The following is a 25,679-nucleotide window of genomic DNA, read 5'->3' on the forward strand; positions in this document are numbered from 1 at the left end:
TAAGTCTTCTTTTCACCATAGACTTGTCTTTGTTATTTATATTCACTGTAAGAACATGTACTTCAAATAGAGCATTTAAAAATATAACTGCAAAGTTGATCAGGGTGGTTCCAAGTAGCTATGGTTTAACTTTAAATATTCAATCATGAAATAATGACCATATATGATGTTTGATATTTTGGTCTTGTATCTTGTCAGACAACAAAATTATAGCATCAGTTGCATGGTCCTATCTGCAACAGTACTTAAAATGTAACAGTTATGCATGTTATTGAGCTCACATGACCATCTAATACATTAGTCACATCACATTGTTAGATGCCTTCATAAGGTTTGAGTAAATAAACCTGAAGCATCTATGAATCAAGTTTCATTGAAATCTGTTGAATGGTTCTTTTTGAAGACTATTTAATTAGTATGCAAATTTTTAGGTCATTAATAAGCTCGGGATTTTAACCAAAAACTAATCTGGGTTTCACATTATCCCAGAGCATGTAGTGGCATTCACGTTAGAGATCTCGGGACGTGCAGAGACTCAGAACCAAGTCGGCACGTGCCGAAGCTTGTGTGTGAACGGTCAGGGCCGAGTCGACACGTGCCGAATTGAACTCGATCTCGGTCACGGTAGATGCTTAGGACCGAAACTCAGCACGTGCCGAGATTGCTGCCTGAACGCTCGGCACAAGCCGAAATAACGCCCTTGGTGTTAATTTAAAAAAACATAAACTGATTCATACTAGTATGAAATGACGATGACAGGAAATTCAGATGTATACTAGTATATCGTCGGATGCTGTAGTAATCTGTGACGCATATTTATGTGCTGCTGTAACCGATATTTTTTTGCAATACTACATTGACGTGAAAAAAAAATAATTGTGTTTCAAATCTTCTTTGCTGTTCATGTGCATGTTGGCTCGTAATAAACACCATAGCAACAAATGGATATAATTTCACTATAACAATTATTATTATCTTCATATGCATATCGTTTCCCATGAAGACGTTATTTCGGCACGAGCCGAGTCAGTCCTAAGTGAGTCCTGAATAACGTGAATGCAACTGCTGTAATCCCTCTGCAAACACAACAGATTAAAAATTTCGGCATGTGCTGAGATCCCGTAACGTGAATGTAGTATATATGTACCAAGTTTTAATCTGTTTAATGGTACATGAAAAACAAGTGAAAATTCTTAAAATTGATAATTAATATGCAAATTAGGTAATATGCACGAATTTCAACTAAAAACTAATCAGCTCTGAGCATTATCCCAAATAATGGTTCTGATAATTTATTCTTGAGATATCAGACACTGACAGACACACTAACCGCAAAGTCTTCCATTGTGTGCTTTGTACACAGTAGTCCATCAAAATAAGGGGATTCCTGCTATTCCGGACCGGACCTTGATCGCAAATAAACACATTTTGTTCAAACTTGGTGCATACATTGTACATAATATGGTACGTTGGTGCATGTAATTTTGTTTTTTTAGATTGGCCACAAAATCAAGCAATTCTGAAAGATGATCAAATCAACCTTTACATACATGAAACATACATTAGTCCAGTTATGTTTCACTACGGGGGATGTGTCATGTCAATAACAATTTAAATTGTTCAGTTTATAATGAATTGTTTAAGATACAAATGTATATGTTCTTGTTGTATGAACTAGGACTACTACTGGCATATAGATCCACGATTAGGTGTGTACATAAACAACTTATAACTACAGAACCGGGTTAACTACACAATTTAAATCTGATGATAGTGAGTGTGAGGATCACGTTTGTATTCAGTGATGAGGCACTTGCCGTGCGGAGTGAGTTTTGAGGCACACCTGAATTTCTGACCAGTGTTATTTTCATGTTTTTGTTTAGTACATGTACATACTCACAACTGTGTATTTGGTTGGCTATTGATAATTTACATATATCAAACTATTCTTTAAGAAGACTGGCACGAACCTTTTATACAAACTTTTTTTCCTTTAGAATATACCATCAGCAATGCAAAAAAATACACTTTTTGATTTTAGTACATCCACTAACTAATAAATTATTTAAGTAAATTGTTATTCATAAACAATTTGTCATCTGCATGTCTTGGTCAGTGTAAAGCGATACAGTCATGCATGTTTGAGAGCAACTAAACATTCTAAGCACGCATCGGTTATCGCACATGAAACAACAAAATGTTGATGACAATAATATAAGTGACAGTCTCGTAGTTCATGATATAGACTGCTTGGCTGCGGCTAGCAAAAAATCTACTCTTTATCCAATATAGTATTTATTTAACAATAACATTTAATGTATTACTTCCATATTCAGGGCAGAACAACATCAAACAATGTAATCATAGGGTACGTAATTCTTTTATTTCATTTTCCTCATCTCTTTTTATTTGCTATCTTTCTCTATGCTAATTGCACCTCACATCACACAGGCGTTTTAAATTTGGCCGGCCTTCATGTACTAAATACCTTCATGGTTTGTTTTTTTTTAATACAGAGAGAACCATGTTTCAAAAGAGTGTACAATCCATTTTTGTGCACTGGTTGCTGAAGAAGTTAACCTTAAAGTTAAAAAACATGAGCTAAACATACGTATGTGGAGTGGCAATAATATAGATGATCCATATCGAATATTGGTATTGGAAAATAAAAAGTAAGAACAATTGTTTGCCCTGTTTTACCCTATGTTAGTACTCTTATTGTCACATTTTTTATTGGACAATGTCTATTTACCTGATATTAGTTTTTGACTCCCGTGTGCGAAGCACACAATGGGAGCCTTTGCAGTATCTCATAAGATGTAACGTACACAACTGGCAGCTGTTTGATGAGCATATACCTACAAGCAGCTGGGATATCGCATTGCTAACTAAGCAAGTTAAAGGCTTTTGGCCATGGTGTAATATTACAATGCCATTGTATGTACTTAAAAAAATATCAGGAATTTTCAATATCAGAGATCCTGTATCATATTATGAGAGCTGTGTGTGTTGTGAAGTACATGCATAGCATTGAAGGCATGTATAGATAAAGAAGTGGTTGAGATCTAGTTGAGATCTTATTGAACTTTTATAATTTGCTGATGAACTAAATGTTGACCCTTACAGCCTGACAACTGAAATATCGAGCAAGACAGTCGCACTGTACAAAACTGTTACATACACAGGTGCTGTTCTTTGTAAATTTTATATATTATTTCAACCACACTCCAGATGAACACCACTGTCATCCAGGTATTTACATTCTCTAGTGGTGTTCTGGTAAAAACTCAAAAGTCAGGAATTCTATTTTATTTTAACTGCATATTTACTACTAACTGGATACTGTCTACAGGGTTAAAGATATTTGAATAAACTATTGGCTGATTTTGTAAACTTATTAATTATGTGTATATCCAAAGATCTAATGCCAATTTGTATTTACTAATACTTGGAATAAAAATATAGTAATTGTGTGTCCCTAGAAACTTATCTTTTTAACAAATCTTTCTTTTTATTTAATAACCAATTTTTAAAAAACTGGTCCTAACAATAGCAATATTGTTCAACAACCTAGCAGCTCATTGCTCTCATTAGCTATAATTTAAATATCAAGCTGCTGAATGACACTCTGCAATTTTGAACTCTTTATAATTGTTTCGAGAATGGTGGACATTTTTTCTGACACTAGTCATTATAAGTTTATTCTTTCAATGTTAACCATACTTTGTTCATGTGTTTTTATGTAGCACATGGTAGTATACTATTTGAACATTTCTATTACCGCATTATATCACTTGTGGTCATACAACAAGTAATAGTAAATGTATATACGCGTTTCTAATTGCAATACCTGGTACATTCAACCCCAGAAAAGACAAAAATGGATGGGTATTTGATGGTGAGTGCCGTGTTGATGGACAAGCCTTAAAATCCGGCATATGGTACCGTTATTACATTGGTAATGACCAAGAGTACATAAATGGACAAGTACACTGCAAATATTATGATAGACTGATACAAATGGATTCACCTAATGGTATGCCACTAGTTATTCTCAATTCCGTACTCAAATGAATGTAAAGTTACTTAATACAGGTTATACGTTTGCCTACAAACACACACACGTACATGTCGTATCATCATTGTGACGACATACATTGGATTATCTTTCAATATAGTTGCAATATGAACTTGATTAAAACGCGTTCCTATATAGGGTTGCATTTTAATTGGACTTTAATTAAACTCAATTCAATAGAATTCAACATAGAATTGCGTTTTAATTCAAGTTTAATTAAACAAGCCATGCATTGCACAGTTCCCGTTAGTTATCGAATTTAAGATATATAGTTTTGTTAGTCCCCGTTTGGATGCAGTTCGAAAACGGGGACTTATGTTTTGACCTCCGTGTGTCCATGCTTCTGTGCGTGCGTGCATCCGGACCTGTATCCTGGACCAATCACAATCAAACTTCACACATACATCATACATGACATTATACATATGCATATCAATATGTTTCATGATTGATTCAAGATGGCCGAATGGCAGCAATTTTTGTACTGAAAAAGCATCAAAATTAAGCATTTCTTGGTTGTTTACAGATGAATTTTGTTCAAACTTGGTATATACATTGGACATTATAGGACTTTGATGCACATCATTTTGTTTTTCAGATAAGATTCAAAATGGCCTACTGGCGGCCATTTTGTTTTAATGAATGTGGTTCTAGTGCCATATGTCTGACTTGCTTTGACTGATTATGTTCAAATTTTAAATATTCATTATACATCATGTCATAGATATATACAGATATATTGGTTTGACGATCCTATTCAAAGTGTCCGAATGGTGGCCATTTTTGTGCTAAAAAATCATCAAATATCAAGCATTTCTGGCATTTTGTAAATGCACACAACAACAAAAGTAGAGTAAAAAACACATATTTTATTGCAAACAGAAAACTGAATAAAATTTGCACTAACTACAAAATACAAAACTATAAAAAATAAGACTGGAAAAAGGCTAGGCAGGGGGCCCCTTCGATCGTAGGGTACCAAGGTCACGCAGGACCAGGGTCACACAAGGTCAAGGATTTCCTGCAAGAGCTGAAATGTGGGGGGTGGCCATGAAAATGGCCGCCGTTCCCTTTAACGGGGGGGGGGGGGGGGGCAGGATGGAATCCTTAGCCCAGCCACTCGACAAAAGGAGCCACACAGGTAGGATGAAGGGGTAGGTGGTGGGATAGCGAAATAGAGCCAGCGAAGCAAACTATGAATGAATGGGGAACAAAGAAATTCTAAGAAAAGAGGTGACGCTACGTGCAGAGTGCAAAATAAAGACTGATTGGCTAAACAATGTTGACCAAAGGAACAACTCCCTGGTGGACAAAAGTCAAAGGTGACTGAAAACGAGGGGCATGTAGCTCAGTGCATTTACAAAAATAGATTTGGCATTTATTGATGGATTTCGTTCAAACTTGGTACATATGTTAGGCATTACAGGTTCCTGATGCACGTCATTTTATTTTTCAGATCGGATTCAAAATGGCTGACTGGTGGCCATTTTGTTTTAATGAATGGGCTTCTAGAGCCATATCTCTGACATGCTTTGACTGATTATATTCAAATTTTATATATTCATTATACATCTTGTTATAGATATATACATGTATTCAAAATGGCTGATTTCGTTTTAATTAATGCTGTTCCAGAGCAGTATCTCTCAATATGGACAAGTACTTGTTTGATGATCAGATACAAATGTCAATCATTTTAATGTTAAACAATCATCATAATCATATTCCTGACATGGTTATATTCCAGCTATATTACTATAATAATTATTAGAAATTTGAACATAATTTGTCAAAGCAAGTCAGAGATATGGCTAATGTATGCTGTATGTGTGAAGTTTGAATGTAATTGGTCCAGGCAGGTCTAAGATACAGGTCCGAACGCACACACACAGCCGCACAGAGGTCAATCCATAAGTCCCCGTTTTCGGACTGTGTCCGAATGGGGACTAATAAAAGTTGAATATCCTGTGACTTGACATAGAAATGTTTGTGAAGCTTAGGTTTAGTAAAGAGAGTAGGTATGGTACAATTATATTATTATTAAAATAAATTTAACCATACCTTCCCCCCCCCTTTACTAAACTACGCAAAATTCGATTAAATATTAATATGAATTATGAAACATGGTGAGGGCGTCACTTGGTAGGTCTGTTGTCACTTGGTAGATGTAAAGTTAAATAAAAGTCGTCACAACGTTGATACCACACACACCTAATTACCACGTAATTATATCAACATCAGTTCAATTTATTACAGATGTTCATTTTTATGATGGCATTATTAGAATGCAGTCACAGATATGGTTCTCCTGGTTAAGAAAAGACAATAGAGATAATGAAGTAAATTTGACAATAAAAGCAATGTTACCAAAATGGAAGGGGTTCATGCAATCACAGTCAGGTACTTGTGAGATGACTGCTAATGAGGCTATTAGAAAAACAAATGAGGTTATACATTGTGTTTCTACTAGAAGAATGCGACAAGTGACTTTCCTGGATAAAGTCAATATTTCCAAGGAATCAATATACATTGATAAGTCAAAGGTAAATTTATTGAGTCGTGCATATTCTCCTTTTCAAAAATTACTCAACATAATAATTAATAGGGTCAGCCCATTATATGAATGTGATTCTTTATACTCAATATTAGAACCAAACAATGAAGCACATTCCTAAGGACTTGTGTTAACCCTAGAATACATAACTATCGGTCATGTGGGTCTAAAGATCCATAAATTGTATTGTGGTTTCATACAATGTATTCACGGATGTTGTAATTTAGGTGTTAAAAAAAAGCCAGGATTGATCCTGTTACCTCATTCATTATTGATAAATACAAAACAATAACAGTGATCCAACCAACCAACCAAAATTTGGGAAAGTGGGTCAGTCATAGTACCTCATTAATTATGCATACATCCTTACAAGTATCAACATATTGGTGTCAGTATTTGGTAATTAAGAACACAGGGTAAATAAACATGTATTCTCTAATGCCAGTGCACACTTTTAACAGTGCTATTGTATGTGAATGAATGCAAAAATCCTCCTCTTCTGCATCTATAGTTACTTTTTGAAAGCAACCAAACTTATAGACAGACACAAAGAATTTAACAATTCAAACACTGTTCTTTTTTAACGATAGCGGGTACATCCATGACCCACTTTCATCCAGCATACTGATTTTGCCACAAGGAACAGCACCCGGTCATATTTTGCTTACAGCTGTCTAATCTTAATTCTACACAGAACTTGAGTAAAGTATCTGTTTGTACAATATTTCATAATTTTCACCAAAATGAGTTTGCTACTATTGCACTTGTTTGTTTTCTTATTTAAAAATACATATATTACAGGTGATGTCATCATTTCTCCAAAGTAAACTTGATGAGATTTGTGGAATGATGAAAAAGAACAACTATATGCCTCCCAAGAAGATGGATGACTTTCAAAATGATATTGACAGAGTTGTTTCAGCATTAGCAATGTTGGTACTGGTCAAGGAATCTAAAACAACTTTGCAAAAACATCACATGAGATGTCTTGCTGCATCATTGTTTCTCACTTGTGACACAATACAGGAATGTAAACACATGAAGAAAGCAATTGAGGAAAATTTCTTTGATACGTGAGTACCAGTAAGGTCAATAAATACAATGACTACATGTAGGTTAGCTATTGCTTGTTATTGACGTCTTTTACTATTAAACCAAAATACACAAATCAAAATGAAAAATGCAATTGAAAACTGAAATCTGGTTTGCCAATCTACATTTATTTATGACCCTTCTCAGGCAACTTGTATATTCTTGTTGAACAATTTTTTTGGGAGGCAAAATGGGCTTTAAGAATTCCTAGATTGTTATATTAAGTGAACTAATCATTGCTTTGTATGTACAACCTGGATATTCTGCTAGTTTGAGATGTTTTGAATAAAAATCGAAAATGATAGTCTAGACCAAAATTTGTTTTACAGACTAGAGCCATACAAAATATCCTCATTTATTTTAAGCATGTGCGGATAATTGTAATTTAACAAACACAGTTAAGAGATACTACATCAATGGTAATTTATCAGATTATGATCGAGGCATAGTGCCTAGGAGGAAATCAGGGGGAAACCAAAGGCAAGTCTCTTACTGATAAAATCTACTTTGCAGGGGGTAGGCTCCCCCAAATCCTTGACTCTGATTGGTCTAGTTATAGTTCTGGCAGGTAGGTGAATTTGGGCTTTGCTGTGGGCTGGGGAAGATTGTCTTCCAGTCACTGTAAACGCTTCGAACAGGGCAAGGTTATGGTCTTCTGAATGCCCTTCCTAGCTTCTATCAACGTGATTGGTTATCTAACTGGATGTACTTTGCACTGCCACACTGTTGGCGATCACCTCACTCTCCTAGGTCACATTAAAGTAAACTGATTGCTGAATTGGGTCACGGCTGGAGGGTTGGGTGTTATGTTAGACAAACAAATTGTAGAAGTTTGATATTGCTAAGGAGCATTGAATACATCTTGGATAAACATAATTTTATGTACATGCATTCATTTCGCAATCCGATTAAAGATGGCTGTATGGCAGCCTTTGTAGTTGTACAAATATATCTAAATCAAGCATTTCCTATCACATTAATGCATTTGTTTCACAATCCAATTGAAATGACCGTATTACACTCATTAAAGTGCGAAAAAATGAATGATCAAAGAAAACTTAGAAAGAACTCCCGTGTGCTGAGAGTATTGAAGACACAGGAAAAATTAATTCAAAATTACTTGTACTTGAGATATTGATGGAATAGCTGAAAACTAATTATGTAAATCAGGTAACTGATATGAACAGATTTAAGTGTAAAACTAATAAGGTCTGCACAATGTACCTAGTTTCATTGAAATGTGATTAGAACCCAAAAAATATTAATTATTATGCTAATTAGAGAGTTAATATGAACAGATTTTAACCCAAAATTAATCAGGCTGTCTATTGTCCTAGAGCATTTATGTACCAAGTTTTATTCAAATGTGATGATCAATACTTGAGATATCAGTATTAATTAATTATGTTAATTAAGTGATTAAGAAGCATACATATTTACCAAAAACTAATATGGTGTATAGTCCTAGGTTCATTGAAATGTGATGGGTACTCTTTAAAAGTTTCATTGAAATTCAATGAGTGGTTTGTAGACATCAGTGCAACAGCCATAGAACAGCAAAAATTAACTAATTATGCAAATTAGGTAATTAATAGGCACAATTATTTATTCCAAAATTAATCAGGTCTCTGCATAGTCCTAGAAAATGTCGCAAGTCTCATTGAAATGTGATGATTAGTACTTGAGATATCAGGTGAAAAGCTGAAAATTAACTAATTATGCTAATAAGGTGATTAATATGCACAAATATTTACCCAAAAACTAATTAGGTCTCTGCACAGTCCTCAAGTAACTATGTACCAAGTTTCATTGAAATGTGATCATTACTACTCGAAATATCAAAAGCTGAAAATTAATTAATTATGCAAATTAGGTAATTAATATGTACTGATATTACCCTAAACACTACCAGGTTTGTGCAGTGTCATATGACATCTATGTACCAAGTTTTATTGAAATGTTATGATTAGTACTTGAGATATAAGTGGAAAAGCCGAAAATTGATTAATCATTATGTAAATTAGGTAATTAATAATATTAAAAGATTTTTACCCAAAACTAATCAAATCTGCGCATTAGTTCAGAGCATCCATGTGCCAAGTTTCATTGAAATCCAATGAGTGGTTCTTCAAATATCAGTGGAACAGTCATGGAACAGCTTGAAATCAGTTAATTATCATTCAAATTAGATAATTAATATTCATAGATTTTTACCCAAAACTAATCAAATCTGCGCACTAGTTCAGAGCATCCATGTGCCAAGTTTCATCAAAATCCAATGAGTGGTTCTTCAGATATCAGTGGAACAGTCTTGGAAGAGCTAAAAATCAGCTAATTATCATGCAAATTAGGTAATTAATATTCATAGATTTTTACCAAAACCTAATCAACTCTGCGCATTATCCCAGAGCATCTATGTACCAAGTTTCACAAAAATTTGATTAGTGGTTCTTGAGATAACGGTGGAACAAAAAAAGTGACATACATACATACATACATACATACAGACATACAGACAGGGTAACTGCAAAGATTCCCTTTTGTGCTTCGCACACGGGAGTCAAAAATCATGCATTCTGGGAGCAAATCCTGGATGTGCACGAATGCATTTCGTTTAAACTTGATACATTAATTGAACACATTAGGAACTTCCAGCCGGATTCAAATGGCTATAACTTTGCAAGCTTTTGTTATTATCTAGGAGGGCCGGGACTGGTAAAAATCAAACTTAAACCAGAAAAATACCTGCTTCAATTGATATTCCTAAACTATGCTGCCTATACATATGCTTTATTGGCAATGGGCTATTTCAAAGGGCAAAGAGTAGTATAAACAAATGAATAATTTATTTTACACACGTTTTATACATCACTGTGGAAGCAATATTGAACACGACTCGACATGACAACTACCCCTATTAACACACCAAAGCACAGACTACATATAGCTACATGTTTTCAATGTTGTGCAGTGGCGACCATGTTGCAGAAACTAACGCCTTGACATGCGAGTTTGAGACAACAGTAAATTACCTTTCATTATCATCAAACGTAATTAAATGTTCATTAATTAGTTTTGTCTATGTATAGCATGCATTTAAAGCAAACTTGTAATTTGATGAGATATTTTGGAAGCTACATGTAACTTGTAATATACTGATATATCAACCTTTGTGAAACTCAATTTCAGGCATTCGTGCATATAGATTTTGTTCAGATTTTTTACATATAAGTTAAGTCTGCTTTGACTGATTTATATTTACATCCTCTCTATATGTATTACCATACAATGTTTGTTCACACACTACAATATATTTTCACATTTGAACAGCAGGACTATATCATGCTATGATTGGGGGCTGTTTGGTCTGTTGGATTCCTCTTGTGTATAACTCAAATCTATCGGGTACCTCTCACGTATAGGTATACCCAAGAGCTCATAAACACAGACATACAGAAACATCTTTTTTATTAATAATTTTTATTTGCTTATAGAACATATCAGTACATTATTAGAATACAAGTCTATAAAATAGTAAAAAGTAAAATTAAATCTCTTGAACATAGTAAGGCTAGTCGTCAAGAGAACTTTTGCTATTAATATCTGTTCAAAAAAGTAAATATGATTAAATTTAGTTCGCATGGGCCTTAATTTGTGTGGATGATGGGAGAGCAGTTTTATCATTATCCTCAAATGCCTCCAGTTTCAATCCTTGTCATTTTTGTCTATGGTCGTTTGGAGTGTAGCTTCACGCATCTTCAAATTACGAACCCAATGGACTGAAAAGACAAAAATATACTTTCAGTGGAGGGCTTTAATAATTTCAAGTTTGTTACATGTTGTTTTTTTGTACTGGAGACGAGTAAGTTTGTTGTGATACCATGCAGTCAATTTTAAACTCTAGAGGAAACAAAAATCTTGTTTTGCCTGACAAAAAGTGCTTTTCATTTAAACTACACAACTCCCTTTGGGCGCTATACCTCATATGTAGTGTTTTAAAGTAAATTTAGTGAGCACAGTTAAACATAATCACATGTGCTAAATTATCAGGAATATTACTGTGTTTCCTGCAATGTTTTAAACCCATTGAAAAATCAATGGTATCTTCTAACAGCTCTGTACAGAAACTTAATACTAAACATATGTGTTCTTTTCTTGTGATCTGATTATTTTTTTTCTTAATTTTAATTTTTGACTTAATTATCTGATGAGTTGTTTGTTTTGACACTTAATTGTGTGTATGACTCACAATGTAAATAGTGCTCAAGTTTTGCAACTTAAATTAGCATTTTCTTTTCAAGAAACAATTACTTTTATATCATATTATTTATTTGACTTTATGGTAAATAATATAATTTTGGCTTGTGTCATCATCTATGGTGGTTTATGATGAGTTAATTATACTGATATTTATAAATGTTTTTTGTCTAAAAGTTAATAGACCTTATTTTTTTGGTATTTGAGTACTTGTCACATATTGCTAGCTGTGTATTGACCAAATTTCTTGAGTACACTCTGAATATACTCAAGAGGGACACATTTAGCTGGGTTTTATTGCATACTGTTGCAACATCAGGTATCTATTGTGTACAAGGACCTTACCCAAATAGAAAATAATCAGTAAGTGGTTTAATTAATTTGATCCTTACTTGACTGACGAATCAGACATTGAGATTTTAGTTGCTTGGTACAACTAACTACATTAATCTTATAGGCAAAAATTAATATTTAGAGTATGTTTTTAGATTCACCTTGAGCTTTTGGAATAAACATTTTCGTTCATCTTTAACAAATGACCTAAACAGCCAGTTATTTTAATTTGTGTGTGTGTTTTATTGACTCCTGTGTGCAAAGCACACAATGGGAGTCTTTGCAGTTAGTGCAGTGTGATGAAACTTGATGCATAGATGCTCTGGGTTAATGTGCAGATTTGGTTAAAATCCATGATTATAATAATTACCTAATTTGCATGATAATTAGCTAATTTTTGGCTGTTCCATGACTGTTTTACTGATATCTAATGAACACTCATAGATGCTCTGGTGAAGACCTGATTAGTTTTGGGTAAAAATCCATACATATTAATGACTTAATTTGCATAATTATTAGTCAATTTTCTACTTTTCCACTGATATCTCAAGTACAAGTAATCATCACATTACAATGAAACTTGGTACATTGATGGTATGTTACGTTGTCCAGACCTTATTAGTTTTAGATTAAAATCTGTGCATATTAATTACCTGATTTGCATAATACTTAGTCAGGTTTCAGCTTTTCTATCAATATCTCATGTATTTATCATATTAGTTCAATGAATCTTGGTACATAAATACTCCAAGACAACGCAACAATTTAATTAGCTTGGGGATTATACATTTTCATAAATGGATCACAGTGTTTTCGTGTTGTACTGTACATCTCAAAGAAGCAGACAAATATTAGTTACCAAGCTTCTTGTTTGGAAGGCTAATTACCCCGGTAGTCCCCGTTCGGATGCAGAAAACGGGGACTTATGTTTTGACCTCCGTGCGTGTGTGTTTGTGCATGCATGCATATTCATTATACATCATGTCATAGATATACAGATATATTGGTTTGACGATCCTATTAAAAATGGCCGAATGATGGCCATTTTTGTGCTAAAATATCATCAAATAGCAAGCATTTCTGGAATTTTTGGAATGATTTTGTTCAAACTTGGAACATAGATTATACATTATGGGTTCCTGATGCATGTCATTTTATTTTTCAGATCAGATTCAGAATGGCTGATGATTCATGAATGGGCTTCTAGAGCCATATCTCTGACATGCTTTGACTGATTATGTTCAAATTTCATATATTCATTATACATGTATTCAAAATGGCTGATTTTGTTTTAATTAATGCTGTTCTAGAGCAATATCTCTCAATACTCGTTCGAATCAACGATCAGATACAAATGTCAATCATTTTAATGTTAAACAATCATCATAATCATATTCCTGACATGTTTATATTCCAGCTATATTACTATAAACAAAATTATATATCTTAAATTCAATAACTAACTGGGACTACATGCCATGCATGCATGTCAGCCCATGGACTATACATGTATATATTTGTTGCAACAAGTAGCAAATTGCCATGCAAAGCCTGAACCTGGATCGGCTGGATCCCTTGGTAAAATGTAGTAGCTAATTACAGAGTAAAAATAAAATCAAAATGTACATTTCTTTGGGGCACATTTATCACATTCCTGTATCTATTCGCTTTCATAGTAACACACAAGAATTAGTTAAGACTGTTGAAAACGTCTGTAATCACTTGATTCGATCAGACTTTTCACATAAAGAATACTGGTTATATTGTCTTCCTCTCCTGTGTCTTCTATCTGGAGATACTGAGCCACCCAAGTGTAAAGATATGGTCACCAAAGAAATAGTTACCAAAGAATGGTGGGGCATCCACAACATAAGCATTCATAGATGTCATAACTATTCAGTGTAAGTGTTTCTGTCTCAACAATTGATGTCATATATACTCATACCTACAACAAGTTGAGTGAAGTGTTTAATCCTGGACTATCACTCATTATTTCCTTGTAGAGATATATTTCCGAAGGCATCCAGCTTGCTTGGTCCATATTTCAATATCTACCCAAAGTTATCAAGAGCATTGATATATCCAATAAATCCATATTCTGATTTCACAGTTCAGTTCTTCAAATCAAACCACAAATTACCGGTGTACATTTGTTATGCCAGATTATTGAAGGATATATCGGATTCGAAGGTAATTTTTTTGCTGTTTTACAATTATTCTTGCTAACATGTTTGTCCCACCATCAGCGAATAAATTTGTCATTGGCCCAGCAGATGATTTGCATCCAAAATGCCAGTATGTGTTTCATTTAACAGTACTAGTTAGTACTGTACTATACAGGACTACTAGTTTTATATATAAATATGCCCTAACTGTTTACACCCTTGCATGGTTACAATAAATTGTTTCAGTGGTTAAATTTCAAACCATAGTGTTGATACAATTCATCTACGTTATGTGTGTAAATTGGTTTTAACTGAAATATTTTGTTGCCCAACAGTATCATCTTAGTCAGAAATGTTGTAGTATTTTAGAACTTTTTGACGAAATGAACATGAAATCTGTCTCAGAAGAAACACAAAGGTAAATTGTTATTTTAGTTATCAGAATGTCTCTTTTTGTCATAACAAAACATTTGTATGTGAGACATAGAACTTGTGGCTCAATTTAAAGACTTGGCAGCGATTGGGATACTGAGATAGTAATGACTGGATATTAGTTGAGGGGAGTCTCAACATACATGTACGTGTTGCTGGTTGTCACTGCATTATTTGAGTCTCAATTTGTTCCAATACGATGGGAACTGTGAAATTGGCAAAAATTACCTAAGTTGTGTTATACTATTTCTATTTCAGTGAAAATGAGCACACATTACTGATGAATGAAATGCGAACTCATGCCTACAAGGTTGCGAAAGAATTAGTCATTGCAGTAGCTAAGGAAAAGAAACTTGAAATGGAGAAAATATTGATTGTTGCTAAGTTTTTTGTCAGCGAAGTTAATATGACAAAATTGTTGTTAGAACGCAGTGGATCGAATGGTGAAAAACTCACCACTGATGAGCTCATGGAAGATATCAAGAAAGTTTCCTCATTGTTGGGGATATCAATGTCCTGTGATTTACCTAATGAAAGAATTGGTTTGAAAAGGGAACTTATGGTAAGCAGTTAGTACATGTATATTTTAAGGCTTAAATTCTAACAAAGAAAAACAATAATAAAATTGTCCACATTCCATAATAGAACATATTTCAGCCAAAATATCTACAGGTATTCTATGTCTATTTGAGTAATGTACGCAGATGGGCCAAATTAGTTTGATACATTATCAATGTTAGCTCAAGATCAAATAAGTGTTACACTTATCTTGCAGAAATGGTCTGAACTGGCTAAAGTGGCTTTCATCGAAAACAAACTACAAGAAACATGGATTGAAAGCACATTATCCGTCTTGAAAAAATGTATAGAAAAGGTAACACAATGATGTATGATTGGTTCTTTGGTTCAAAACAAAATACTGAACATGCTCACTAACATATGAGTACCGTAAATTGCTAATTATGTCAAGATACTGACAGTTAGTGTAACTGCTTTTGTGAATGGCTTATGATCAATTAATTTAGAGTTCAAACTTGATGAAATGTTATCATGACTGCTAATGTAGTATAATTTATTTCAGGCTAACACAGACACCACAATCAATATATACCAATGGGCAAACGATGATAAGATTTCTAAACATATCCAAGAACTGGTAACACAAATAATATACACAATCCTTGAAGATTATAAACCTGTAAGTAAATAGTCTAGAAAATGAATCTTGACCCATAACCATTCCAGGATTTTGATCCGGTATATGCCGTGTCTCCTATAGATAAAATTTATATTTTGTTTCATGTTACTAGTAGCTTCGCGGTAAGTGGCTTTCGCGGTAAGTGGGTTTCGTATTGGGTGGGTCTCGCGGGGAGTAGGGCTTTGTCGCAGTAACTGGTCCTTTCATCGTTGTTGAGAATTAAAGTTTTATGTTTCTTTAACAACTTGCGCTATTCTGGGAATACCATCCTTAGAACCTATTAATTTGCCCTTATGATTTGTGCAGTTGCTCTGGCAGGAGTTCCAAAATAAGACCCATGCTCTGATAATGCCCATAGTTTCAAAAACCAAGAAACATTATCATTATGATCTTATTGGTGTTGCAAAGGATAGTTGAATATTGTTTATTAAAATTAATAATCCCCGATAACCGTTTTCCAATATAGATAAATTATAGTACGCAACAAATATATAACTCAGTCTCAATAAAGAAATGTATATATATATATTTACATTATTACTAATGCATTGCAATACAACTAATTAAATTGAAAGAAATTGCAATATGAAATACTCCATCAGTAACACTTCTCAAGGGCGTATTTCACGGACAGTGTTATTTACGAAAATATTTGTTTATAATTTTATAAATTGGCTTGGCAATTTCCACCCCAATTAGATATGTGTACATATTTTAATAAATAAAATTAAAGATACACTAACAAAAATGAAATATTAATTAATGGCGATCCGCTCCGCTAGGATTGCCCTTATAATCACTTTTGTCGTTTTTTGTGTGTGTGTGTGTGTGTGTGTGTGATTTCCAATGTTTTCACGTATTATTTCTTCTGTGATTTTTTTGGCTTGGCCAATTTTGCTCAAACTTGGCAGGTAGGTCACACCTTCACCCTAGTTATTAGGAAAAATCTGGGGAAAAATGGCCCACCGTTGCCATAGCAACAGCAAAAAAAAAACAGGTTTTTTTTTATAGCTTCGCGCCAAATGTATCTCCTCCTACAAATTTGGGATAAAATACCTCAGACATAGCTCATTCTACTCAACTTGAGTGTGGGCACAAAGTTACTATTTGAATTTTTGATATCTTTTTTCATTACCGAGAAATTTGACCCCAAAGCTGAGGTAACTTTTCACCAGCAACGGCTTTTAACTCCTCTGAGATTTTTTTTGGCGTCGCTTAGACAAACAGCCGCGTCGCTTTTGTTTCGCCCGCGATCCTTGAAATCCTGCCCGCGATGCTTATTCACGTTGTATTGTTTACAAGTGTCAGCCTCGTCTAGCACATCTTTAAAACAATAACATGTATTGATCGAAAGGTAATCCTGCCTTTGTACATAGTTAGCCTTACAAAAACAGTGATAAAAACGAAAGTCTACAAGAAGTTACCAAGTCTATCAAGGGTGCGGAGCTGGCAAACCCAAAATACGAGGGTAGTAATAATTTGCCCATTGCGTCGGGATGGTCTATCCCGAGTTGCCGCACTGCGATTAATTGCGTTTTTACTACTTCATCGCTAGTGACACTAATTACCAAGAATTAAAATCAAAGAAAGCTTAGAAAGAACTCCCATGTGCTGAGAGTATTGGAGACACATTAAATATAATTCGAAATTACTTAGCTGAAAACTAATTATGCAAATCAGAAAATTAATATGACCAGATTTGAGTGTAAAACTAATGAGGTCTGCGCAATGTAACAGAAAATCTATGTCTCCAAGTTTAATTGAAATGTGATTAGAACCAAAAAATTATGAATTATTATGCTTATTAGGGAATTAATATGAACAGATTTTTACCCCAAACTAATTAGGTTTGTACATTGTCCTAGAGCATCTTTGTACTAAGTTTCATTGAAATGGAATAATTAGTACCGTGAAAACTCCAAAATTTCGACCCCTCTAAAAATTCGAACGACTATTTATTTGCCGGGTTTCGGTGTTTTATTTACCTCCAAATTTTCGACTCCACTAAAAATTGCCGACTCATTCTTATTCGAAAATTGCGACCAGTTTTAGTTTTCCCCCAAACGAAAAAAAAAACGATGTGAGCGTTCAAACGGGACCTTCCTCGAAGGCATGAATCCGGGTTTCTGATTGACTGAGAGATTTTTATTTTATTGGTAACGAAAATATATTCTAAATAAACGAAGTTTCAAATAAAAACGAACACAAAAATCTCGGCATGCTGCATTTCTGAATTGTTGATTATTACTGTACTCAGTAGTGATTATAATAATGTACACAAAATAAATTTGTTGAATGGTTATGAAATACAAATAAAAGTCAACTTAGTTTCATCGTAAGCGAATGATTCCGGTCTCGTATAAACGTTTGATGCTGTAGGATATCCGCCATGTTCTCTTAGGTCAAATAGGTCAAATCGCTAATTAACCAATCAAAAAGCTGGATAGTAAGCAAATAACACCAAATAAACGGCAAGGTAAAGACTATGTCTAATTATAGTAAATACGTACTGCGTGCGTGACTCGAAACGCAGTACGTATTTACTATAATTAGACATAGTCTTTACCTTGCCGTTTATTTGGTGTTATTTGCTTACTTTACTTCCTATGTCGACAGCAACTATGAGTTCAAAAAGCTGGATGATGCCAACGTGTTCAAATTACCATAGCTTATTTAAATATGTTAATGTTATTGATGTTGTAGTACGATATTTTGGCTTGGATTTTGATGCGAAAACGGCATGATTTTTTTTAAATAAAAAAATTAGTTGTTTTTAAAAAATAAACTGGTCATCTGAAGAATAATTTAACATTGTTCACAGTGATAACAGCTCATTCTCGAAAGGAAGCTTACCCGCTCACGCTAGTCACGATAAAAACCATACACGTGTACTCTTGAATAGACAGACGTCAAGGACTACGGTAAAACTTAGACTCTATTTTAGCCGGCAGGATTGATTGAAATGTCCGAAAAATGACGCCAAAATACACCTTAAAAGTCCCATTTTATTTTCTTAAATCCCATTTTATTTTTTAATCCAAGGGCGAATTTACGGCAGAATTTGGTCCCTCAAATAAGGGACACGTGAGCTTTGATTCTAACCGGATACATTGCACTGGGTCGGGGAGATAGTTTGCTAAACTTCCATGTATCTTTTGTCCAATGGGTACCTGTACTTCGAACATTCGCAAGTTTTCCTAGGTAGTGCGAGACAGCTTTGTCTTTTGACCTATTAGTTTTGTGCTGACCTCTTCTCCGCGTCTTGATGTTTTGTTTTGCTTGTCATAATACTCACTGATTGATGACTTTGTTTAGATTTTGAGTTATAACTCGGCCACGACCTTTGCTTTTACCGTGAAACATGAGGAAGTTTACGTCAATTGACGGACATTGCATTTTTTAAAAACTAATGAAGCACACTGTCTATCATCCCCATTTTTTCATTTACTGATTTCTATTCTGAAAAATTCAACCGTCCGAAAATGCACCTTAATTTTGACTCTAAAAACACGTCACATTTCTAACACCAATTATTTAAAACCGGTCGAAATTTTGGAGTTTTTACGGGACTTTAGATATCAGTGTGAAAGCTTAAAATTGGTTAATTATGCAAATTAGGTAATTAATATGTACAGATTTTAACCCACAATTATTCAGGTCTGTCTATTGTCCTACAGCATCCATGTACATTCATTGATATGTGATGTATAGTACCTGAGATATCAGTGTGAAAGTTGGTTAATTATGCAAATTAGGTGATTAATATGCACAAATATTTACCGGAAACTAATTGGGTCTGCATAATTCTAGATTCATTGAAATGTGATGATTAGTACTTTAGATATCAGTAGAAAAGCTGAAAATTAATTATGCAAATTAGGTAATTAATATGCACAATTATTTACCCTAAAACTAATCAGGTCTCTGCATAGTCCTAAAGGATCTATGTACCAAGTTTCATTAAAATGTGATGATTAGTACTTGAGATACCCGTGGAAAAGCTGAAAATTAACTAATTATGCAAATTAGGTGATTAATATGCACAAATATTTATCAAAAACAATCAATCTCTGCATAGTCCTTGAGTATGTAAGTACCAAGTTTCATTGAAATGTAATGCTAACTACTTATATCAAATGCTGAAAATTAATTAATTATGCAAATTAGGTAATTAATATGTACTGATATTACCATAAAAACTATCAGGTCTGTGCAGTGTCGTATGACATCTATGTACCAAGTTTCATTGAAATGTGATGATTAGTACTTGAGATATCAGTGGAAAAACCGAAAATTGACTAATCATTATGCAAATTAGGTAATTAGTATCCACGGATTATTACCAAAAACTAATCAAAACCTAGCATTAGTTCAGAGCATCTATGTGCCAAGTTTCATCAAAATCCAATGAGTGGTTGTTTAGATATCAGTGGAACAGTCATGGAACCACTAAAAAATAGCTAATTATCATGCAAATTAGGTAATTAATATGCACGGATTTTTACCAAAAATTAATCAAATCTGTGCATATGTTCAGAGCATCTATGTACCAAGTTTCATCAAAATCCAATGAGTGGTTCTTTAGATATCAGTGGAACAGTCATAGAACAGCTAAAAATTAGCTAATTATCATGCAAATTAGGTAATTAACGAGCATGGATTTTTACCAAAACCTAATCAAATCTGCGCATTGGCCCAGAGCATCTATGCACCAAGTTTCATCAAAAACCGATGTATGGTTCTTGAGATAGCAGTGAAACAGTCGGACACACATACACACATACATACAGACACACTAACTGCAAAGACTCCCATTTTGTGCTTCGCACATGGGAGTCAAAAACAAGTGAAATTAAGTCGCATCGAAAAAAAAAACTGTAAATAAATCGAAGTAAAAATTATTCAACTGCAGACGAGACGGACGAGGAAAAAACGAACCCTGATCTCTAGAAATACCTCATTCGTAGTGCGTTATTACCGAGGAACGCCACCCTAAGGCGACGTAACGCATGTAGTGACATCACAACCGATGCATGCTGGGTTACAACGGAGATTTTGATTGAGGTAACAAAGATGGCGGCGCAGAGTGCATGTTTTTCCGCGATGTTTAAAAACAACATTTCGTTGGCGATTTTGATGCAATTTCTAAGTTAATCATCAATGAATCGTTTTAATTAAGCAAACATTCTAAGTTTGTGTATTTTTAAACAAAAAAGTCAGGGACCGATGATCGCAACAGCAGCGGTGAATACCCGTTCAACGCAATGCCGTCAGCTGACAATGTTACGGTGATCGTAGCGTTACACAAATAATAGATAGATCAATGAAAAATCGCTGACTTTAGTTTTGAAATGCCGTTGTAGAAAAAAAATGTCATTATTGATTTATTAATTTCTTCATACAGATTTTACAAATTTAACAAACAAATCACCCCCCCCCCCACAACACTGATGAAAAGTTATTTTGAAAATTGTTGAATGCCAATAGCAAACCGTTCACAAATGACTAACTTCAAAATGGAATAAAGTTCAAAATATGAAATTTGGAAAAAAAATAGAATGAATATGTGTTGCAGGTACACTGACTGGCCGACCGCAGCCTCGCTGCACATTAACCATAAGGAAGTTCTATCCATCCTGTTAGCAGCCAAACGTTGGGCACCATATTGTCGGAACCACTCTGTCCTTATTTATACGGATAGTCAGGTAGCACTGGCTAATATTAATAGTGGTACCTCTCGCCACCCTGTCGTCATGGCAGCAATGCGAGAATTATTCTGGTTTGCTTCAATTTTAACATACATGCTACACATGTACCTGGGAAGTTCAACCACATCCCAGACGCACTGTTTAGTTCACAAATGACTAACTTCAAAATGGAACAAAGTTCAAAATATGAAATTTGGAAAAAAAATAGAATGAATATGTGTTGCAGGTGTCAATCAGGCGTCAAAACACGAAAGCAGCTCAGTCAAAAACGGGTTCTTTCAATAATCCTGAACTTTCCCAAAAAACGTTACAGTGCTGTTACAGAATGTTAGTTCACTGGAGTCTGCCTAGCATCTGATCACTTGCTCAATTAAAACAGATGGTATTAATTACAACTTCCTGTCATTGCATATGACTTTGAATGTGTACACTTAAGCTTAATAAGTACTACCAAGGTCATATCTGTACTTAAATAACTAATTGTATGCTGGTGTCCAATATGTCGACCAAGGGCAAAACATTGTTATGCAAATTAGCTTTAGTTGAAAATTTGAGTTTTCTCGGCGATATCTACGTGAATTTGAACCAAAATGTTATCGGCAAGACTCAGAATACGACTGTGACAGCCACTGAAACGCAATGAAAGGCAAATGAACACGTCAAGCAAAAAAGACATTTTCACGTCTTGGAGTAAAATGGAGGCACATACCATTTTGACTCTTGAGGGGAATGGAAATCAGTTGATTTGAGGGTGTCACAATAAGCAAGGAAGTAAATCGTTTTTATGCTACGAAAAAATGCAGAACTTGAACGTACTTTTTGGACTTTAGTACAACGCAATTTTTGTTTGAATACCTAACATTTTTAGGTTCATTTGCTGCAAGTTACAGAGCACATACTTAAGCGGCCGTCCCTCAGGAAATAATGAAGCAAAGGCATTTTCGATGTCGAAATCGTGAAACTCTCCCCTTTTACGCAAACTGGGAAGTTCGAATTACTAAACGAAGTACAGGACGACGAAGCTTAGATATCCAAGAACCAACACATACAAAAAAATTATCTCAAAAGTGAATATTCATGGTGTATTTTACCTCCAACTGGACCGGAAGTGAGATTTTGTTAGTAATCTAAATATCCAAACATATTTTAGTATAAGGTAGTAAATATATTATGATTTATTGTCACTTCTACGCCAGGAATTATCTTTCACTAAGCATATATATATATATATATAATAAACTCTGAAACCTATAGTCTTAGCATACTCCGATTTTGAGACACTGGGAACAAAAGGTCACCTAAACTATTGCTTTCAGAGTTTGCCAGCTTTAGTTTATTTACTTATTGACTCTTACACAATCCCCGGAGGGAAAGAAAATGGTCACAAAGTACAAGGAGAAATATATATATATAAAAAAAAAAAAAAAAACACAATATACTAAAAAACAAATAACAAATACAATCACTAAATTACTAAATAAAACAAAATCTCTAAAAAACAATCTAATATAAAATTACAAAATTGACAGCAGGCATTAAGATGTCAAGTAAGACCCTGCTTCCTGACTTCAAAGCTTTTACTTATGAACTGTGCTACTGGTATAATAATGTTTTCATTCTGTAACAATTCCATGAATTTTTTCTCTGCAGGTTTATTTTCAAATGCTGGGATCATATCCTTAGCTTTATTGAACAGTTTGGCACGCAACTCATTATATTTGTTGCATTCCAGCAGAAAATGCATTTCATCCTCAATTAGACCTTTGTTACACATGTCACAAACCCTGTTGTTTAGTGGGATTTTTTTATGACGACCCATTTCAATTTTGAGACTATGGTCACTAAGACGGAATTTGGTAAGCACACTACGCAGTTCAAAGTTTTTTAGCTTGACTAAATATGGCTCAAGTTTTAAATCTGATTTGATTAGCCGATATGTTCTTAGTTTGTTTTTCTCATTTGCTTTGGTGCGGTTATCATTATAGACCTCACCTTTCCATCTTGTTAGAAATAAATCCTTGATGCCTAAATCAATTTGTTTCATTTGTGCCGAGGTTAGTTTATCACAGTTGTTAACTGAATGATATAGTTGGATATTGTTTAATAATGATGTCACTTCTAGATACCATTTACTTTTAATGCTTTGGTTAACCACAAAAGCTTCCTTGAGTAACGCATTATTAGAATTCATGGCCCGACTGTAATATTTAATTATTTGTTTTTTTATAAATACGTCTAGGGGGTATCTGCCTAACTCGCTATACATGGCCATAATTGGTGTGTGTTGTGACACCCCCAGTAGATACCGACAATAACTTAATTGAACGTCTTCAATAGGTGATTTAGTGGAGAACTCATCACCCCAAACATCACAACCATAAATGAGGATAGGTCTGATGAGTTTGTCAAAAAGGGAAATTGAAACTTTTATACTTATGTTTTGTATTGAGCCAAGCTTTGCTTTCATTGAAAACAGAGCTTTTTGAGCCTTACGTTTAAGGTTTTTTAGGCCATCCTTAAATTTACCATTGGCACTAATGACTAGTCCCAGATAGTTATAAGATTTAACTGTATCAAGTTCGATACCTCCAAGAAAAAATGTATCATTATTCAAACGTCTGTTTGATTTATTGAAAATTAAAATTTTGGTTTTGTCAGTGTTGACAGAGAGCTTCCACGTTTTAGCATACAATGCCAAACTATCAAGACATGTCTGTAATCCCTGTTTAGTTTTAGAAAGTATCACAATATCATCGGCATAGAGTAGACAGCTGACATGCGAGTTTTCTAAATAAGGAGGATCACAGGTATTAGGATTGAAAATAGTGGGCAGGTCATTTAAAAAAAGATTGACTAAGATTACATCCCTGTTTAACACCAATATTGGACTGAAATTGTTTTGTTAAGCCTTCTTTACATTTAACTTTATATTTTACTTTACTGTACATGTTTTTGATAGTTTTATACATTTTTCCAGTTATACCATATTTGATTAATTTTTTGAATAGACCATCATGCCAGACACTGTCAAAGGCCTTTCTAAGGTCAATAAAGCAGGCATATAATTTTTTTGATTTTTTAATATTTGTGTTATTTTGTTTATTGGCGCACTCTGACTTACCACTGTAGAGATATTTATTTACCAGGGTTTTTAGTATGAAAAGATTGTCTGTAGTTCGACAATCATGCCTGAATCCGAACTGTCGACCGGAAAGAATGTTATTAGAGTCTAAAAATGATGTCAGCCTAATATTTAGAATACTATTGAATAACTTGCCAAGACAGCTAGAGATGGCAATTCCCCTGTAGTTGGCCGGGTTATTTTTCGACCCAGATTTGTGGATTGGTACCAACAGGCCAGTGCTCCAAGAATGTGGATAGTTATTTGAACTATAAACACTATTGATTTAGGCATCAAGGATTTATTTCTAACAAGATGGAAAGGTGAGGTCTATAATGATAATCGCACCAAAGCAAATGAGAAAAACAAACTAAGAACATATCGGCTAATCAAATCAGATTTAAAACTTGAGCCATATTTAGTCAAGCTAAAAAACTTTGAACTGCGTAGTGTGCTTACCAAATTCCGTCTTAGTGACCATAGTCTCAAAATTGAAATGGGTCGTCATAAAAAAATCCCACTAAACAACAGGGTTTGTGACATGTGTAACAAAGGTCTAATTGAGGATGAAATGCATTTTCTGCTGAAATGCAACAAATATAATGAGTTGCGTGCCAAACTGTTCAATAAAGCTAAGGATATGATCCCAGCATTTGAAAATAAACCTGCAGAGAAAAAATTCATGGAATTGTTACAGAATGAAAACATTATTATACCAGTAGCACAGTTCATAAGTAAAAG

General features: G+C 34.2%; 1 protein-coding gene across 1 annotated transcript in view; it reads left to right on the forward strand.

Annotated features, from left to right (window-relative positions):
- Positions 1–25,679, forward strand: part of LOC102800793 (E3 ubiquitin-protein ligase rnf213-alpha-like) — a 116,229-nt gene that overhangs the window by 33,149 nt on the left and 57,401 nt on the right. The window contains exons 14-24 of the mRNA XM_085505831.1: positions 2,337–2,368; positions 2,517–2,672; positions 3,870–4,036; positions 6,335–6,621; positions 7,434–7,705; positions 13,991–14,215; positions 14,318–14,504; positions 14,815–14,897; positions 15,170–15,473; positions 15,687–15,785; positions 15,993–16,109. Coding sequence (XP_085361957.1) covers positions 2,337–2,368; positions 2,517–2,672; positions 3,870–4,036; positions 6,335–6,621; positions 7,434–7,705; positions 13,991–14,215; positions 14,318–14,504; positions 14,815–14,897; positions 15,170–15,473; positions 15,687–15,785; positions 15,993–16,109 — 1,929 coding nt within the window. The remainder of the gene's footprint in view (positions 1–2,336; positions 2,369–2,516; positions 2,673–3,869; positions 4,037–6,334; positions 6,622–7,433; positions 7,706–13,990; positions 14,216–14,317; positions 14,505–14,814; positions 14,898–15,169; positions 15,474–15,686; positions 15,786–15,992; positions 16,110–25,679) is intronic.

This window comes from Saccoglossus kowalevskii, chromosome 2 (assembly GCF_978046115.1).
Source record: "Saccoglossus kowalevskii chromosome 2, keSacKowa6.1, whole genome shotgun sequence".
NCBI lineage: Eukaryota > Metazoa > Hemichordata > Enteropneusta > Harrimaniidae > Saccoglossus > Saccoglossus kowalevskii.